General features: G+C 38.2%; 1 protein-coding gene across 2 annotated transcripts in view; it reads right to left on the bottom strand.

Moving 5' to 3' along the window:
- The window catches only part of vcla (vinculin a), a 47,169-nt gene extending 27,906 nt beyond the window's left edge, over positions 1-19,263 (bottom strand). For both annotated transcript variants that reach the window (XM_079843419.1, XM_079843420.1), the window contains exons 1-3: positions 18,862-19,263; positions 8,590-8,660; positions 2,355-2,505 (exon numbers count right to left, since the gene is read on the bottom strand). In XM_079843419.1, the coding sequence (XP_079699545.1) occupies positions 2,355-2,505; positions 8,590-8,660; positions 18,862-19,029 (390 nt within the window). In that variant the 5' untranslated portion in view covers positions 19,030-19,263. The remainder of the gene's footprint in view (positions 1-2,354; positions 2,506-8,589; positions 8,661-18,861) is intronic.
- Positions 19,264-19,494: the final 231 nt, after the last annotated feature.

Below are 19,494 nucleotides of genomic sequence, written 5' to 3'. Positions count from 1 at the left end.
AGAAGCTTACAATGCTATACATTTTATACATTTATTTCATGAGAATCAAACCCATGACCTTTGCATTGCAACCACTTGAGAACTAACGTTTTATTCTGCAGGTCTTTGCCGCAAAGAAGCAAACCCACAAGATAAAGTATAGTATAATAACTTCAAGCTTACTCAATGCCCTGTGAACAACACAGCTCCTTGAGAAAGATGATAGCAGCACTATTAATAGAGCTTAGAGAGTTAGCCTTCACCACAAACCGATGATATAATATCTTGCCAGTAGATGTACATTCACACCACACCATACAATCTGAGCTCTCTTGGAAAGGTTTACATTTGATTACAAATGTTATGCATTTCTGATCATTTTATTATAGTACAGCAATTAATAACACTAAATGGTTTTAGGGAGCATTTTCGGTTTCGAATACATATTACAAGTCTATTTACTCTGTGCTGCTGGGTTTTGTGTCTTGTCTTGTGATGAGCAATCTTGTGACACGCAGAAGCAGAAACTTCAAAAGTAACTTGCACTGATAGAAGACACACTGTGCAAGGCAGCTCACTCAGATCATGTGCTCCGTTGTGAGCTCCATTATGCTGCGCCCACACGTCAGCGCACAGGGGAGGCTGGATATGTAGAGCACGGCACATTAGGATCGCAAGTTACTCCGCATGACAAGGCACTGTGTATTTAATGGTGTTAGGTCAGGAGAGAAGCTTTTTTTTGTAAAGATGATCCAAAGAATTTAAGAAATTATTTATGAATCCAATCTTCAATCAGATAAAAAAAACTATAATGCATTACACAGGGTCTTTCCCAGATCTAGTAAGGTTTCACATGAAAGTGCACATGCAATATTCATATCCAAGAGTCAAATAGTGAACAGTACATGAATCACTTTTGAAAAGCAAATTGCTTGAAGATAAAAAAATATTGCGGTCAGTCAATAATTATTATATTTCCCAGGAAAAAAAGGTGTAAAATTGACTCTCATGAATGCACTCTGAAATAAAATGTTTAGGTTGTCAGTTTTTACATTAATAGCAGAGAATGTGAAAAATTGCCACATTTGAAATAACCAAGATTATTGTGCACTTTAAATTTTAAAACTGCCATGAAAAGGGTTTTTAATATCCCTCTGGATGTATAAGTCAGAAGATAGAAAGATTTAAAACTACAGTATAGGTATGAAACAGCTTCACAAACAGTCTTTTCAACACAGTTTCGTTATTTCTGTGTTACAAATATTCAAATCATCACAGAAGTACTGGGATAAAAGTTTATATTTCGGATACAAACACTGATGTCTACGGTCTACTGATGTCAAGATAGAGCAAATCCCCTTTTGATCGAACCTTTGCTTCATTACGTCACCAAGTGGCAACAAGTGACTGTAAAAAATATATTTGTAATTTGTCATTGAATTAATCAAAGATATTCATTCAAAAACGCTTCCAGTAATGAAACAAGAGAGAGTGAGTCATTGAATCATTCATTCATTCAAACAGTTTTTAAGAATAATTCATTCAGATTAATTAAACATTTTAAATAGACTGCAGTAATTTTTTGTCAGAACTTCTAGTAAATTACATGTTTTGTACATATTTTGTTAAGTTGTCTGTTCTGAATCGTGGGAAAATCATGATTTTATACAAAAAAATATATAAAATTTCAATTTAGCCAGAATGCAGCTCTGTTAAAAACACTTCATTTTTTATATTTATTTAAAATATTATTTAATTATACCATTTTGCAGTTTTTGTGCACAAAGCCATAAAGGCAATAATACCTTTTATTTTATGATTCCATGTTTAAATGTCATTAAATGATATCTTAAGGTTTACAATGCCTATCAAAAATTTGGGGTCAGTAAGATTTGTTTTTAAAAGTTTGTTTATTTAACGTTTTTAAAAGTCTATTATGCTCATCAAGGCTGCATTTATCTGATCAAAAAATACAGTAAAAACAGTACTATTGAGAATATTGAGTTTTCTATTTTAATGTAATTTATGTAAACGTAATTTATTTCTGTGATGGCAAAGCTGAATTATGATCCTTCAGAAATCATTCTAAAATGCCAATTTGGTGCTCAAGAAACATTTCTTATTGTTACAATTACCAATTAAAAAAAAGTTGTGCGGTTTAATATTTTTTGGGGAAACTGTGATCCACCTTGTATAAGAATGCATCCTTGCTGAATACTGACCCCACACTTTTGAATGGTAGAGTATGTGCATTAGGATAGAAGTGACGTGAACAAAACTTATAGGCAATTCATTCATTCATCTCAATAATTTTTATGAAAATGAATCATCAGCTGAAATGTCATCATTAAGACAGCCCTCATTCCCATTCGTACCTCTGCCTCATCAAAGGTCAGAAGCAGGTCTGAAGTGCCTGAGAGGATGCCCCTCGAGCCATCGATGAGGTAATCACGGGCCGGGACAGAGTACGGGTCTGTCCTCAGCATCTGAGCTGCTTCCACAAGCTTCGCACAGGCATGCTCCACCCTGAGAAAAAAGAAACAAATTAATTTGTACTAGCTGCCGTTTTATACTGGCTTAAACATTTTATATATATATATATATATATATATATTATATATATTATACAGGGTGTAACAAATATATTATGGCTTGCACTATTAGAAATGCTCAATACTAAATAAATGCAATATTCAAAAAGCAAAACTATGCATTTGATTCAAATAAAAGATGGCATTAGTAACTGATTTAACTGCAATTAAATCACTGGCCCACTAAATCACAAATCAAGATTATTCAAACACTCAATTCCCAGATCTGAGGGCAGTAAACAATTCCAAAGCTTTCCAGCAAGCAGTGTAAGATCTTCTCCTAGACTGGACAACACTGTATTAATAGAAATTAAAGCACATCCCTGTCGCCCCATTGCCCACGGGACAGGAAAGCAGGATGATGACGTATTCAGGAGGAGGCCTTTGCGTCTCTTCATCATTACTCTACGGTGGAGACCCAGACGTACGCAGATACATCCCTGTATGAGGCACCACTTGGGTGTTAGTGCTTACAACAGAGCCTATATATAGAGAGGTTCACATTTCCTGTCACCAGCCACATGTGTGCTGATTTATGAGCCCTGTGCCAGCTTGTGTTTATGGTGCCAAATGTGTCAGCTAAGGCTTTAACGGACTTTAACTGAGCCCGTCTGCCCAGTCATTCAAATAGATACAGATTCATACCGATACCCCCGCTTTATCAACTGCAAGGCCTGATCAAGTCTGATCACTTTGAAAGGTAAAAGTACAACACCCCTCGATAAACAGCACAATTTGCATTACCTTGAACTATGAGCAATGAAAATAGTGATTCTAGTCTTACCAAACACTACTAATCGCTGTAAGCATTTCCTCTAAATGTAATCTCCATCTGTTTCTCCAACTAAATTTGGACCTGCTTACTGTAAATGACCACATCACCGTTTGTCATTCCGGTTTCCCATTTATTTCGATTTTGGAATGTCTTCTAAAAAACGGTGCCGCTTTGGAGGCCGAATAGTGAGCAGGAAGAAGCCGTGCAGGTTCCATATGGGTCTGTCAACTCCACTCGCAGATGGGCTACATCAACAGAAAACCACATGGGGTTCCACTCCTGTCAGCAGTTCACACAGGCTCACCAAAATTGGACAATAGAAGATTTTAAAACAATGCCTGGTCTAATGAGTCTCGGGTTCTGCTGCAACATTCAGATGGTAGGGTCAGAATTTGGCGTAAACAACATGAAAGCATGGATCCATCCAGCCTTGTATCAATGGTTCAGGCTAGTAATGGTGTGAGGGATATTTCTTGTGCACAATTTGGGCTCCTTAGTACTAATTGAGCATTGTTTAAACGCCACATCCTACCTGAGTATTGTTACTGATCATGACCATGCCTTTATGACCCCAGTGTACCCATTTTCTGATGCCTACTTCCAACAGGATAACGCACCACGTTAAGACACAAGACACAAGTCACAAAGCTCAAATCATCTCAAACTGGTTTCTTGAACATGACAATGAGTTCACTATACTCAAACGGCCTCCACAGTCACTAGATCTCAATTCAATAGAACACCTTTTGGATGTGGTGGAACGGGAGATTCGCATCATGGATGTGCAGCCGACAAATCTGTTGAAATCAGTAATGTTTCCAGCACCTTGTTGAAGCTATGCCATGAAGAATTAAGACTTCTAAAGTCTTAAAGTTCTAAAGGGCAAAAGGGGGTCCAACCCAGTGAGGTATACATATCAGTGGCCAGTGAGAGTATATACTGTACTATACAGCGTATCCGGCAAGTATTCACAGCGCTTCACTTTTTCCACATTTTGTTATGTTACAGCCTTATTCCGAAATTGATTAAATTCATTATTTTCCTCAAAATTCTACAAACAATACCCCATAATGACAATGTGAAAGAAGTTTGTTTGAAACCTTTGCAAATTTATTTATTTTTAAAACGGAGGAAAAAAAAAACATTCACATGTACATAAGTATTCACAGCCTTTGCTCAATACATTGTTGAAGCACCTTTGGCACCAATTACAACCTCAAGTCTTTATGAGTATGATGCTACAAGCTTGGCACACCTATTTTTGGGCAATTTCTCCCAATCTTCTTCTTTGCAGAACCTCTCAAGCTCCATCAGGTTGGATGGGGAGCGTCAGTGCACAGGCATTTTCAGATCTCTCCAGAGATGTTCAATCAGGTTCAAGTCTGGGCTCTCGCTGGGCCACTCAGGGACACTCACAGAGTTGTCCCTTAGCCACTCATTTGTTATCTTGGCTGTGTGCTTAGGGTCTTTGTCCGGTTGGAAGATGAACCTTCGCCCCAGTCTGAGGTCCGGAGTGCTTTGGAGCAGGTTTTCATCAAGGATGTCTCTGTACATTGTTGCATTCATCTTTCCCTCGATCCTGGCTAGACATCCCCAAATATCCCCACAGCACCACCATGCTTCACTGTAGGGATGGTATTGGCCAGGTGATGTGCAGTGCCTGGTTTCCTCCAGACATGACGCTTGCCATTCAGGCCAAAAAGTTCAATCTTTGTTTCATCAGACCAGAGAATTTTGTTTCTCATGGTCTTCTGGTGCCTTTTGGCAAACTCCAGGCGGCCAGCTCTAGGAAGAGTCCTGGTGGTTCCAAACTTCTTCCATTTACGGATGATGGAGGCCACTGTGCTCATTGGGGCCTTCAATGCTGCAGAAATGTTTCTGTATCCTTCCCCAGATCTGTGCCTCGATAAAACCCTGTCTCGGAGGTCTACATGGCTTGGTTTGTGCTCTGACATGCACTGTTAACTGTGGGACCTTATATAGACAGGTGTGTGCCTTTCCAAATCATCTCCAATCAACTGAATTTACCACAGGTGGAATCCAATCAAGTTGTAGAAACATCTCAAGGACGATCAGTGGAAACAGAATGCACCGGAGCTCAATTTTGAGTGTCAAGGCAATTTATTTTTTATTTTTAATACATTTGCAAAGATTTCAAACAAACTTCTTTCACATTATCATTATGGGGTATTGTTTGTAGAATTTTGAAGAAAATAATGAATTTAATACATTTTGGAATAAGGCTGTAACATAAAATGTGGAAAAATCGAAGTGCTGTGAATACTTTCCGGCTGCACTGTGTGTGTGTGTGTGTGTGTGTGTGTGTGTGTGTGTGTGTGTGTGTGTGTGTGTGTGTGTGTGTGTGTGTGTGTGTGTGTGTATATATATACACACATATATATATATACACACATACATACATATATATATATATATATATATATATATATATATATATATATATATATATATGTGTGTATATATATATATATGTGTGTATATATATACACACATATATATATATACACACATACATACATATATATATATATATATATATATATATATATATGTGTGTATATATATATATGTGTGTATATATATACACACACACACACACACACACACACACACACACACACAGTGCAGATTTTCCACATTTTATGTTACAGCCTTATTCCAAAATGTATTAAATTCATTATTTTCTTCAAAATTCTACAAACAATACCCCATAATGATAATGTGAAATATATATATATATATATATATATATACACACACAGTTGTGCTCAAAAGCTTACATACCCCTTGCAGAATCTGTGAAAATGTGAATAATTGTAATAAAATAGAAGGGATCATACAAAATGCAAGTTATTTTTGATTTAGTACTGTCCTGAATAAGATATACATAAAAGATGTTTACATATAGTCCACAAGACAAAAAAATAGCTGAATTTATAAAATGTACCAATTTTTAATACTGTGTGTTGTTACCGGGATGATTCATAAAGTTTTGTGTTTTTGTTTTGTGATGGTTGTGCTTGAGTCCCTTGTTTGTCCTGAGCAGTTAATCTGCTGTTCTTCAGAAAAATCCTCCAGGTCCAGCAAATTCTTCAGTTTTCCAGCATCTTTTGCATATTTGAACCCTTTCCAGTAGAGTCTATATGATTTTGAGATCCATCTTTTCACCCTGAGGACAACTGAGGGAGTCATATACTGCTATACATTTTTTTTTTAAAGGTTCAAACATTCACTGATGCATTACGAGCCGGAGGGTGAAAACTTTTGAACAGGATGAAGAGGTCCAATTTTTTCTTATTTTGTTGTTTAAATATCTTTTTTTCCATTTATTACTGCCCCGGAGAAGCAACAGAAGATACTTACATGTTTCCCAGAAGACAAATTAAGTACAATTTACCTTGATCTTTTTGAGTTTTCAACCCCAGCCCTTAATGCTATATGTAAACATCTCAGGACAGTACTAAATAAAAAATAACATGCATTTTATATGATCCCTCTTATTATTAAAATTATGTAAAATAATTGATCTAGTTATCTTCTCTCGTTTCTAGTCTTCTTTCCAGTTCTCCAATTTCCTTATCAAAGAAAACATTTGAAAAAATCCTAAATTAAAGGTGTGAGAAACAAAGGAACAAGCACCTCTTTGGGCCCTATCTTGCACCCAGCGCAATTGACTTTGTACACCGACGCATGTGTCATTCCTATTTTGCACCCGCGCAAAGCGCGCTTTTCCCTCCACAGAAGCACGTCGCTAAACTAGTGAATGAACTTGCGCTCCCTGGGCGGTTCAGCGCAAAAAAGGAGGCGTGTTCCGGCGCAAACAATCCCTGGTGCTATTTTGCTGTTCCATTAAACAATTGCGCCACTGACCAGAAAAAACCTTGTCTAAAGTCAGTGGCGCGTTGCGCGTTGTTCATTATGCTATTTTAAGGGCGCATGCCTGACCATAATGTATAGCGTGCACAACGCGCATACACTTTGCTCATGTAATCTACACAGATGCAACAGTTATTTTTGCAAATCATAAATTGTTACACTAAAAAAATATTAACACATGAGATGACGGAAATCATTGTGGTGTGCCACGAAGATGTGAAAAAATAGGCATAAATCTAGCTTACAAATGATTCAGGCTAATTGTAATAATTAAGGATAAGACCTGTTTGCCCAATAGTGGCAAGACATATATGTATATAAGGACATCTGACAAATTGGTTTGTCCGTCAAGAACCAGGAAAAAAAATCGACTGAAAAACTGAAAAAACTGAAAGACTGAAAAAAAAGACTGTGAAATCACCTTTACCATAATGTACAACATTACAACTTCACTTCTCTGTCTTTCACTGCTCTTACAAGCACATCAGTCTCCTCGGCTGTGAACCGCTCCTGGCGTGCGCCTGGTAAATACGCCATAATAATAGCAATCCATAATGGAACTTGCGCACCTGCTTTTAAAGGGAATGTTGGATGACGCTCGGATTGGTTTATTCACGTTACGCCCAAACCACACCTATGAATAATGAAGCTACTTCAGACCAACCCATTTTAGATTTGCGCCGGGCGCAAGAGCCATTTATCCCGCCGGGAAAATAGCAACAGCGCCGAGACCCGCCCACAAAGTTACTTGCGCTTCGCGCTTTGACACTTGCGTTTCAGATCGTTAAAATAGGGCCCTTTGTGTTCTCTGTGACTTCTTGACTTAAGCATCAGAGAGAGCGAGGGAAAAGATTGTGAAAGACACAAACAGACAGTGCATCAATATTAAATAGATTCAACACTAACTGCTTCATCTACATCAGCAGCCAAGACACCACTTCACACACCCTGAGAGACACTAGGGAGAGCAGTCATATAGTTTTTACATAGACTTATCAATAATGCATTGTAAGCTTATGACTCAGCCCGACAGCAAGCAAACTGACCTTATTTAACATCCACATCAAATTGTGGATCTTTCTTCAGTATCAAGACATCCAAAGAACCCATGCACACTGACATTAGGCTTTATAGGCATTTCATATTGTATAAAATCAGGATAAACAAAAAGCTTCAGATGTTTAGACAATCCTATATAATGTTTCATCACTTTAAACATCTCTTGACAAAGTAAAGGCACATGCCTTGTTAATGCTGTTCAATGAGGTGTTTGTGCTCAGTGTGATTTGAGTTAACGTATATTCACATGATGAGCCCCTGGAGAGAGACAGGAAGCACAGGGCTTACTTAATGAAGGCCGGAGGCATGTCTCTCTTCATAATCTTGTCTTCTGTGGTCTGAACCGTCTCCTTCCCCACCTGAGAACACGTAAAACAAGCTTGTTTACAAGATGCTTAATGATGAGACCATTTACATGCATTTTTATTTTTTTCTGACACCAGCTGTAACTCAAAAATGTTATTCACACAGGGAAAAGATTTAGCCCTCAGGCACACCAGATTGACACAGCTTGTGAATGGAGTCGCTCTGAGTATCTGGACACAATAAGGGCCTGTTTGTTTTGAATGAGCCCTGAGGCTGATCTGCTGCTGTCTGGGATGCTGCCAGCACTTCCAACTGTCCAATCTAAAACAACAACCCACAACCCATGCTGCTCATCTGCCATTACCACACCCATTTATTGATCATTTCCTGAATGAACACACTTAAAATAATATAAATAAATAATACAAAATTACAAAAATGAAACAATACTACAAATAAAAACACAAAACAGCACAAAAACAAAACAAAATAGGGGAGGATCTAATCTTAAAAATCCTCATTAAAAAACTGTATTTAATACAGTTAAACAGTTAAACATCAATAAACAGTTTTTTTTATTTAAGGCATTGCTATTAAACTCTTTTCTAATTATTCAATTCATGTCCATAAATCAGTTCTAACTGTCTGTTTCAAAGATGATTGATTCAAAAGTTATTGATTTATTTGCATCATTCACACAAAAATACTTAGATATTTTTAGCTAATTGTCCAACCCTATCATCCATTAATCTGAATAGTAATCTACCATCACACAAAACCACTCTGCTTTTTAATCATAATCCTAATGTGACAAGATATCAGACCACACACACATCCTCACTTCATTGTAGTTTATTTGGCCTTTCACTGGACATAAGGAATGACATTACAGTGTCCTTCTTTAGAATCCACTAATGCAAAGATAGCAGCATAACAGAGATTTGCTTTGTTATCTCCACACAGCACATGGCCACTTCCTGCCTGCTCTTTTTTTCCAATGATGTAATTACACCAATGCAGTCACATGCATTTGTCTGTCCTCCATCTATGAAACGTATTTAAAGAGAACTTTCAACATCCCATTAAGGTCTAGTGACTTTCATGAGTTGAAATGTATACAGTATATATATATAGAATGTGTTGATTCATAGCCAATGACCTGCTAAGGACCATTGATCACATTGGTATGCACAAAGCATGCAGTTGTGTATGGAGGATGGTGCTTTTGTAGTACAGCAGCACTCTTTTACTGGGCCCTAATTAGGTGAAGGGGACCCATAAAATAGGCTAACTGGGTTAACTACTGGGCTAAAGTGGGAACATCGCGATCACGTATGCACACACAGTAGCCAGTCACAAACATTAGTCCTGTGCATGCTGCTTCCAGCAGACTGAGTGCACAGCCTGTTTGGTTGATGTACTCAACATAATGAAAAGTCTTTCAGGCAGGATAAACATGACGTACCCTTCCACCATTCAAAATGTCATGTGGTCAGAGCGTTGAACTCTTGCACCTATTATTTTCAGTGTATCTGAGGCTTATTAGATTCTATTGCCACCTGATATATTGAAACACTCTTCTCAGTGGGGCCTCCACCTCACATTTCTCTTGAGATACTGGACCTTCAACCACATTCTCCATGGTTATTCTTAGCCCTTGTCTATAAGGCCATCTGAGGGGCAAGGGGCAAGGGGCAAGGGGTAAATAAGAGCCCACTGCCATCTTAGTCTGGGCTTTACAAGCAAGCACCAAAGATTACAGCAAGCAATGAACAGGGGATAAGTGCACAAATGCATTTAGATTAGAACAATACTGAAATAAGTATCATTGCTATTACTACCTGCACCTAAACTTAGATGAGGACAATAAAACAGAAGTGATGATAAGGATTTCAAATCTCTTACACTTACATAACTACGCTGTCAAAACCAATTTCCAATGTCCAATTTCAGAATTTTACAGTAAAAACCTGTTAATTGGTTAAGCTATCTTATGTTTAAATTGAAAATTCTAATAGATTTGATGGGACAATGTGTAAAAAATATTGTCATTTTTTTTTACAACCTTTTATTTTAAATAAAAAGAAAAAAAACACAATAAAAACACAATATATTCATAATTTACAGAGAAAAACATTAACATTTCCAGAGGAATTTAATGTTTTTTTTTTTTGTTTTTTTTTGTTACCATTTATGAATATTAATCCATTTTATGTAACAATTTAAATTAAGTCATTGTTTATTGCATTTTTTGAGAGATCAGGGTTAAAGGAATAGTTCATGCAAAAATTTAAATTCTGTCATCATTTCACGCTCAAGTTGTTCCAAACCTGTATAAATGTCTTTGTTCTGCTGAACACAAAGGAGGATATTTGGAAGAATGTTAACAAAGCAGATCTCGGCAGCCATTGACTACCATAGTGGGCAAGGCAAGGCAACAAAAAAAAATACCATGGTAGTCAATGGCTGCCGAAATCTTCTTGGTTACAAACATTTTTCCAAATATCTTCCTTTGTGTTCAGCAGAAGAAAGAAATTCATACAGGTGCCCCGCAAAGAAAACACCCATTCCCGGTTACGGCCTCAATCCTCAAAAGGCCTCGTCAGGCACTACAATCAACCCACATTACAGACGGTTTCGCCGGCGTGTTTCCAAGATATAGCCGGTTAAAGTTTCAACTGGTCTCATTCGACCCGTCCCCCCGAGCACTATGCCAGCACGTCGCGGCGGATATCATCCAATATCCTTTTTATGTTTTAGAATAAACATATCAAAATATCCATAAAAACAAAATGGTGTACCCAAGTGTACCTAAAATAAAGAGAGTTTAATATACAATTTTGTGGCTCTTAATTTCTTTTTAATTACCCACTTGTAAACTTGTTCACTGTTCTTTTTATAAATATAGTATTTGTATTAAATATATATTCATTGAGTTAAATCGAGAATCGAATCGAGAAAAGAAATCGAATCGATTTGAGAGCTTGCGAATCTAAATCGAATCGAATTGGAACATCTGATTCGATACCCAGCCCTATAAAATATTTATCAGTATAGCATGCGTTCATGGTGTGAATGTGCTTTTTGTCTTTGGTGCGGGTGACACTGTTTACCGTCCATACTATCCATGTTTATTAGCCGTGGTTCACGGAAATGGATCATTAAATTTTGCAGCGCCATTCTATTTCATCACCTATACCTTTTTTTTTACAATCACTTGAAAAAAAAATTTTTTTTTACAGCATAGCGGCATGTGTAACAGGGCAGTTAATGAACCATCCACCTGTTCAATGATGTGATTTTAACAATCGATGGCATGTTTGTTTATGACACCAGCTCATAAAAAACTGAACTGATATTTGACATCTGACATGATTCTCATTCCTCTAATGGTCATTTGTGTGAGAGAGTTGCACCGGACACATACAATGTTTGTGTGTGCTAGAATGTGACAGCTCCTATAGTAAGATGCCTTTCCCTCAGCTGAAAGCAAAGCGGGTGCTACTGCATTCCCTCTCCATGATGGCTGTTTATATAACAAGGCTCCTGCTCTGTCACCGTATACTGTCATCTGCCGGCTGTTTACACTTGAACTCAGAAGTATCTCTCATTGATTCCCACAATCTCTGCAAAGACTCAAGACTCCTTTAAAGGGAAACTCTGCACACATGCTGGTGGATCCATAAAAGGTTTGACTTTTTAAAAGGCCTCTCAACTGCACATTTGGCCGTTTTTGTGGTGTCGACCAAAACATATGGGTAACAGAAAGACAGACTCAAGTGGCAGAGATACATCGATTGTGTATTTTTAATGCATAATTAATGCAAAGTGCTTAGCCGTTGTAGCTTCACTAAAAAAGGCTGTTTGATCTCAGGTGCATTAGTGCTGTGATAATGGATTCTGAGAGAGCAGCCCAGGTCAGCAGCTGCTCCGGCTCCTGTCTATCGGCCCACTGTCAGATATCATTAAACACAATTCAGTAAAATTTCAGTAAACAAGACTGAAGAAAAGGCCGGACTTAGAGAACTTGTGCATCGTGGACGATCACAAGCCCAGTTTCCCATAAAATGCAACTGAAATGCACAAGTTCCCACTTCCACAAAACTTCAGACTTCCACTGAATCGGTTTCAGAGTCTGTTTACTTTTATTCTTCAGACAGAAATCAGTGTCAAGTCTTTTGTAACATTATAAATGTTGTTCTTTAAAAAAAAAAAAAAATTCTATTTATCAAAGAATCCTGGGGGGAAAATATTTCACTACTTCAATTACTCGTCCTCATATCATTTCAAATGATATTTCAAACACAAATGAAGATCTTTTTGATGAAATCCAAAAGTTTCTGAGCTCTCCATAGACAGCAATACAATTAACACTATCAAGGCCCCGAAAGGTAGTAAAAACATTGTTAAAATAGTCCATGTAACTCCAGTGGTTTATCCTTAATTTTATGACGCGACAAGAATACTTTTTGTGCGCAAAAAAATTAAATAACGACTTTATTCAACAATTTCGTTCTAACCTGTGTCAGTCTCCTACGCAGTTTCCGTTGTAAACAATGCAGCGCTTTCGAGTTGACCGATGCTGTTCACGTGAGCATCACGACGCATGCGTGTGATGATGACGCAGGAGTTGCACTGTATTTACAACGTAAACTGCGTAGGAGACTGACACAGGTTAGAACGAAATTGTTGAATAAAGTAATTATTTTTGTTTGTTTTTGAGCATAAAACTTTTCTCGTCGCTTCATAAAATTAAGGTTGAACCACTGGAGTCAAATGGACTATTTAACAATGTTTTTACTATACCTTTTTGGGCCTTGAAAGCGTTAATTAAATTGCTGTCTATGGAGGGGTCAGAAACTCTCGGATTTCATCAAAAATATCTTTAATTTGTGTTCCGAAGATGAACGAAGGTCTTATGGGTTTGGAACGACATTAAGGTGAATAATTAATGACAGAATTTTTATTTTTGAGTGAACTATCCCTTTAAGCAGCGATTGTTTTTAACAAATAAATACATCCTTGGTGAGCCAAAGAAAAAATACACCCTGTATAAAAGAGCTGTGTATAGAGTCCCATCTACTTTGTAATTCATAGAAATCATTCTGGACTCTGGAGCATTATACTGCAAACATTCATGCCACTGAAAATAAATTCTCTCTAGTCAAGGCTGGATTTATTTTCTGAAGAAATCACAATGGAGACTTGCTTTAAAAGGAATACATCAGTTTAAAGTACTTGAGGGATTATGGTGAGGGAAGCAAACTGCAAACGAGTTTATGCTTGTGTCAACAGTGTGGGTCTTACTATCGCATTGTGATAGTTCTGTATGAATGACTGGGATTAACTTCAGTTTAACACATTTCAAAGGGCATCACCTCTTCTAACACAATACTTTTATTTTATCACTAAGGGAGCTTTCCCTGCAAGTGGAGGAAAACATTCTACTGATGTCCTAGAGTTTGGCTTTGGTTTACTACAGTACGTCATGTCTTTAATCGCTACATTATGTCATTGAAAGCGACGTCATAACAACAGAAGCATTTCATATACAGTTCTACATACTGCTGACTCCTAAGTGAATCTAAGAGCTTAGCCATGGATGAAATAAATGCCATGTATTTACAATTGCATATGGACGGTATGCCAATGGCTCTCTTCCAATGCACTGACAGACTTGGCCGAAAAAACAGACAGACAGACATGGAGAGTCCCCTCCAGGCCAGACCCCTGCTGTCTTCTCCGTTAAGAGCCATAAAAAGCATTCAGAGAGAAGAGAGATCAATTAACTCAACAAATCTTAAATTAACTTGAAAACTCTTATGGATCCAGGTAGATTCCTAACTGGCTTCATTACAGTCCTTACACACCCAGAAACGACCATTAATCAGTCCAAGTTACAGACATAGTACAGGCCCTATTTTAACAATCTAAGCACATGGCCTAAATTGCTTTGTCTAAAATGCACGGCGCAAGTGCACGGTCCAAGTCCACTTTTGCTAGTTTAACAACGGGAAAAATGGTCTCGCACCCGGCGCATGGTTTAAAAGGGTTGTCCCTATTCTCTTAAAGGGCTAGTTCACCTAAAAATGAAAACAATGTAATTTATTACTCACTCTAATGCTGCGTTCACACCAAACGCGAATATAGCGTCAAAATCGCGTCTACCGCGTAGTTGGACGCTTGAACATTTTGAATCCATTCGTGCGTCCACAGCGAATTGGACACATTAATCACATAAATCGAGCGTTCGAAGCGAAATAGACGCGCGTTAAGGCGCTCCAGGAGAAATATGTCATAAAACACCACTCTGCCTCTTTTCATTTTCATAAAAAATATATATTTAACATTAATAGTCACACAAATGTGGTCCAGGCAACTCCTACATTATCTTCACTGCATGTATATTTAAATATCCTTAAAAAATAAAGTTATGAAACTTCTCTTTGCCCTCAGTCAAAACGATTTGGCAGACAACAAATTGTAGATTCATGACACCAAAGATCGCCAGTTAGATCCACACAAGACAAACCACTACAGGACATCAGAGCCATCGACAAACATCAGAAGGACTGGCCGAGGAAAGGCTGCTCTTGCCGGGTTAATGAGCGATGAGTGCCCGGTGATCGCCTGGATCTCACAACTCCAAAAACACAAGATTATTATTTTAAATAGGCGCTCTCTTTATAAATAAACCACAGATTTGAGCTTTAAACAACTACATTCTCACCTGAAAGTCTTAAAACTACATTTTGTGACACAATAGTAGTATTTTTAAATTATGCAGGGTTTCTCATCACTTCACTTTACCACGTGACAGCAGCAAGCAGGCTCCTGATTGGTTAACGTGGCGCGAATTGACGCCAAAGTTCAGATTTTTCAACCCGGGCGTCAGACGCGAATTCGTTTCAAATGCGTGAATGCTCAAAAAGCACCACTCGCGCAGCAAGCGCATATCGCGCAAGACGCTCAATTTGCGTCCAATTCGCTTCATTCGCGCGAACTGGACACGTGAAACGCGTCTATCGCGCCACAGTACCTCCAGACGTGCGTCAACGCGCCTTTCCATTGACTTAGCATGGAAATCACTTGCGCCAGACGCTCCATTCGCGTTCGGTGTGAACGCAGCATAATGCCGTTCCACACCCGTAAAACCTTCGTTAATCTTCGGAACGCAAATGAAGATATTTTTGTTGAAATCCAATGGCTCAGTGAGGCCTGCATAGCCAGCAATGACATTTTCTCTCTCAAGATCCATTTATGTACTAAAAACATATTTAAATCAGTTCATGTGAGTACAGTGGTTCAATATTAATATTATAAAGCGACAAGAATATTTTTGGTGCGCCAAAAAAACTAAATAATAACCGAGCGTTATGAATCAGCATATCAAAGCTTCATGAAGAAGCGTTTTGCGCTTAGTTACCAGTTGCGCTTACACCATGGCGGATTCGCTATTTACATGGCGGAATTTACGAGCAGAAAGACTGAACTCTTCTCCAGAGAGGAATTCTTTTATTTTTAATATTTAATGTTTGTGTGCTGCTGCGCGTCCCTGTGTGTGTTATAAGCAAAGAGTAGGCGCGTTGTGGACCCACCTATAGATGTCACATATTACTAGAGAGTTCTTTAAATAACCTCGTTTTCAGACCAGCAAGCCCATGCGCACACAAATACATTTGCTATTTAGACAAAAGAAAATGATAACTGCGTCGGGCTAAAACTAGCAAAAAACACTCATTGCGCCAGGTGTATGATAGGGCCCTAAATCCTTGATTATGGTTCTGGATTGTGTCTATTATATCTAGGACATATCTAATATTTTGCGGAAGCTTGAACTATTTATTTGCATTACCTTTACAATAAACAATTGCATGCTCAATTCTTTATTTGGAACAATTAGGGTCATTATACATATTAGTTGACAAACTAATCTCTTAACACAATCTCAAAGTAACCAAGAGAACATTGACAATCTAAACATAGAACAGTCTCCAAGATACAGCCCAGTCTTTAGAGTGAGAAGAGATATAAAGCCTCTTCACTCAGCCTTGATTTCGAGGCTTGGATGATGTTTTGGACACTTCAGCAGTAACAGGTGCCACATATGAGGGAGGTGGTGGTGCTCTGGGTGTGTCTGAAGACGCTGACACCTTAGACTTCCTCAAGCCAGCCGGGAGTCACTTTCCCTGGGCATGAAACACCCCCTCCAGCCATGCTCTGTGAGACTGTGTTACTTCCCAGGCTAGAAGACCTATTTATTCCTGGCACAAAATGCTCACTCCCTATTTGTGACTTACTCACGTACATTGGGAGGATTCTTCTCGCATTACTTTACTTAATGACAGCTGGGAGTAAATTACCTTGTTACAAATAAACAAGAAGAAACAGAGTAATACTGAATGCACTTCTGCACTCTCAAAAGACTCTTGCAGGTCCTGCTCGAGTTAAACCACTCACAACACATACTTCTGAGCATATATGAAACATGAAACAGAATAGAATAGAATAACTACACATACTGTAGAAACTTAATAGAGCCAATGTTTTCAAATGCATGGAGTTATTTAAACATACACACAAAGCATTACTATGATATTCTGGACAATATTCAAAAGGAATTGCAAATTGCATTTGCAATTGCATTTTCAATTTGTGCACGTATGTTGTGTCATAATGGAAACAAAAATGCTTGATTTGCAATTGCATTTGGATGTTCTTTTCCATGTATGTATGCCAAATTTAAAATGTAAATGCAAAGTCCCTTTGCAATTGCATTTCCAATGTCTTACGAGTTATAGCAACTGATCAACTCTATGCGAAGGAGATGTGTTGCACTGTGTGAGGCAAATGGTGCGGTCACACCAGATACTGACAACTCTTACGAGGAATAGCAATAGAAAATCACTAATTTTTCATCATTCCACACATTATGAAATAATATAGAATAGAAAAAAATTATGGAATTGAAAAGAATAATTTAACTACCCAGAAAGTTACAGAAAGAAGCTATTTTCAAATGAGAACAGAACAGAATGGAATATAGAATAAGTATAATTCAGTTAGAACACCTGAGAGTAGAATGGAACACAATAGCTTGTTCAGATCAGAAATTTAATCAAACTATATATGCTTTTCAATAACAGATTGAGAACTTTTTTCAAGTAGAGACTCTCTTATTGAGACCAAAAAGGAAGGAGAACATACCAGCAAGAGTCAGTCTAGTTGCTGTGGGTACACTGGGAAAATAATGGTACAAGTTTCTTAGATTGATGATTCTGTTCTTGATGTTTCCTGGAAGCAACACCAGAACTTAAAGTACTTTCTAAACAGATGAACTCCTTGTACAAGGAAGACTACAGCCCACCTATAAAGACTCCACTATATCACACTCAGTTCATCTTTATGATGCAAACGTCATTGCTTCCAGTCAGTTCACTTGTTTAAAATACTGTAACTACTCCAATACAGGATAAGGTATTTAGGGAACATTTAAATAAAGTTTACAATATACTACAACTTCTCCCAGCGGTTGCTGAAGTTGTCAACTTATCATTCAACTATACACTCATTTCCAGATATTCCATACAGCCTTTTGAAACACACACAACCTTTGATCATTTTTTATTTTATTGTATTAGATATAGGCACCTTAGTTTACCGTGCGTGAAGTTTACTGTGTTTAGGAGAAAAATTTGGAGAACAGAAAACTCACACTGTCCAACACTTCCTTGACACCTGCTGTGATTCAGCCAGCCTCTCTAATCCACCAGGACTGTGTGTTTACATCAACCATTATTTTAGCCACAAACTAATAAAGCCAGATTTGATTCTTAAACCAAACCCATTATGGTCAGTTTACACTGTAGGCATTTTCAATTCCTACTCACATTCATCAGATCACGACTCTATAGGTAAACAATAATTTACCAAGGTAAACATCAATTTCTACTAGAAAACCACAAACACAAACGACAACAAAGCAGTACATTTTCACAGAAAACTCGGAGTTAGCCAGCCAATGTCTTGAAAAAAAATGGCAAAAGTTTTATACTAAGTGGACATCTCATATTTATTATGATTTACAGTATATTAGTAATAACTGTGGTACCTGTATGGTATTTAGGAAGAAGCTGGTTACCATTGTTTAGTTTTTTTATAAGGGGAGACGTTTTAACGAATGCACATTGACAAAGACAATACAACAGCAGATAAAACTAAAACAAGATGCTGTATGGATGACAGGACTCTCACCCGCACGAGGTTGCTGACAGCCGCTTGCACTGCCGCCACTGGGCTGGTGAGATCTGGGATCGCTTTCCCATCAACTTCGCCCTCCTCGTGCATGATAACCAAGTGGGATATCTGCTGAGCCACTGGCTCCAGGATACTCTCTATCGTCTTGGTATGGAAAACTGGCATCCTGAAATCTAAATATCCTCAACACAAGTGAGAAAAAGGCACGTGTTCCCTCTGTCCTGCGCTTTCCCCCGTTATTTCTTCCAATGGCACCACGAACCAAATGTCTATTCCCAAGTCTATCCCACTCATGCAGAGAAATCCCTAAACGCCTCCTCAACGACCGACGCCTTCTGTGGATAACCAAAGCCAGGCGCCCGGTGAGTGCGAACGAACGCACGGCTTAAAACGGTCAGTGCTCGTCAACCAATCATAGCAAAGGTTTCACGCCAGGCGGAGCATCTGATTGGTCCGCACTGACGCTGTTTCCAGTCTTCTCCGCCCCACCCTACCTGTGTTGAGAGCTTCCCTGACTACGTCATGCAGTCAGAAGCCAAAAAGGGAATGCGTCGGACTGGAATGACAAAATGAGGATTCCGTGGATTACATTTGACTTAATGATAGCAGGTAATGGTGTTAGTGAAACGG

This window comes from Gobio gobio, assembly GCF_949357685.1.
Source record: "Gobio gobio genome assembly, chromosome: 18".
Lineage (NCBI taxonomy): Eukaryota > Metazoa > Chordata > Actinopteri > Cypriniformes > Gobionidae > Gobio > Gobio gobio.
Note: the sequence above shows the minus strand (reverse complement) of the source record. Positions and strands in the feature narration are given on the sequence as shown.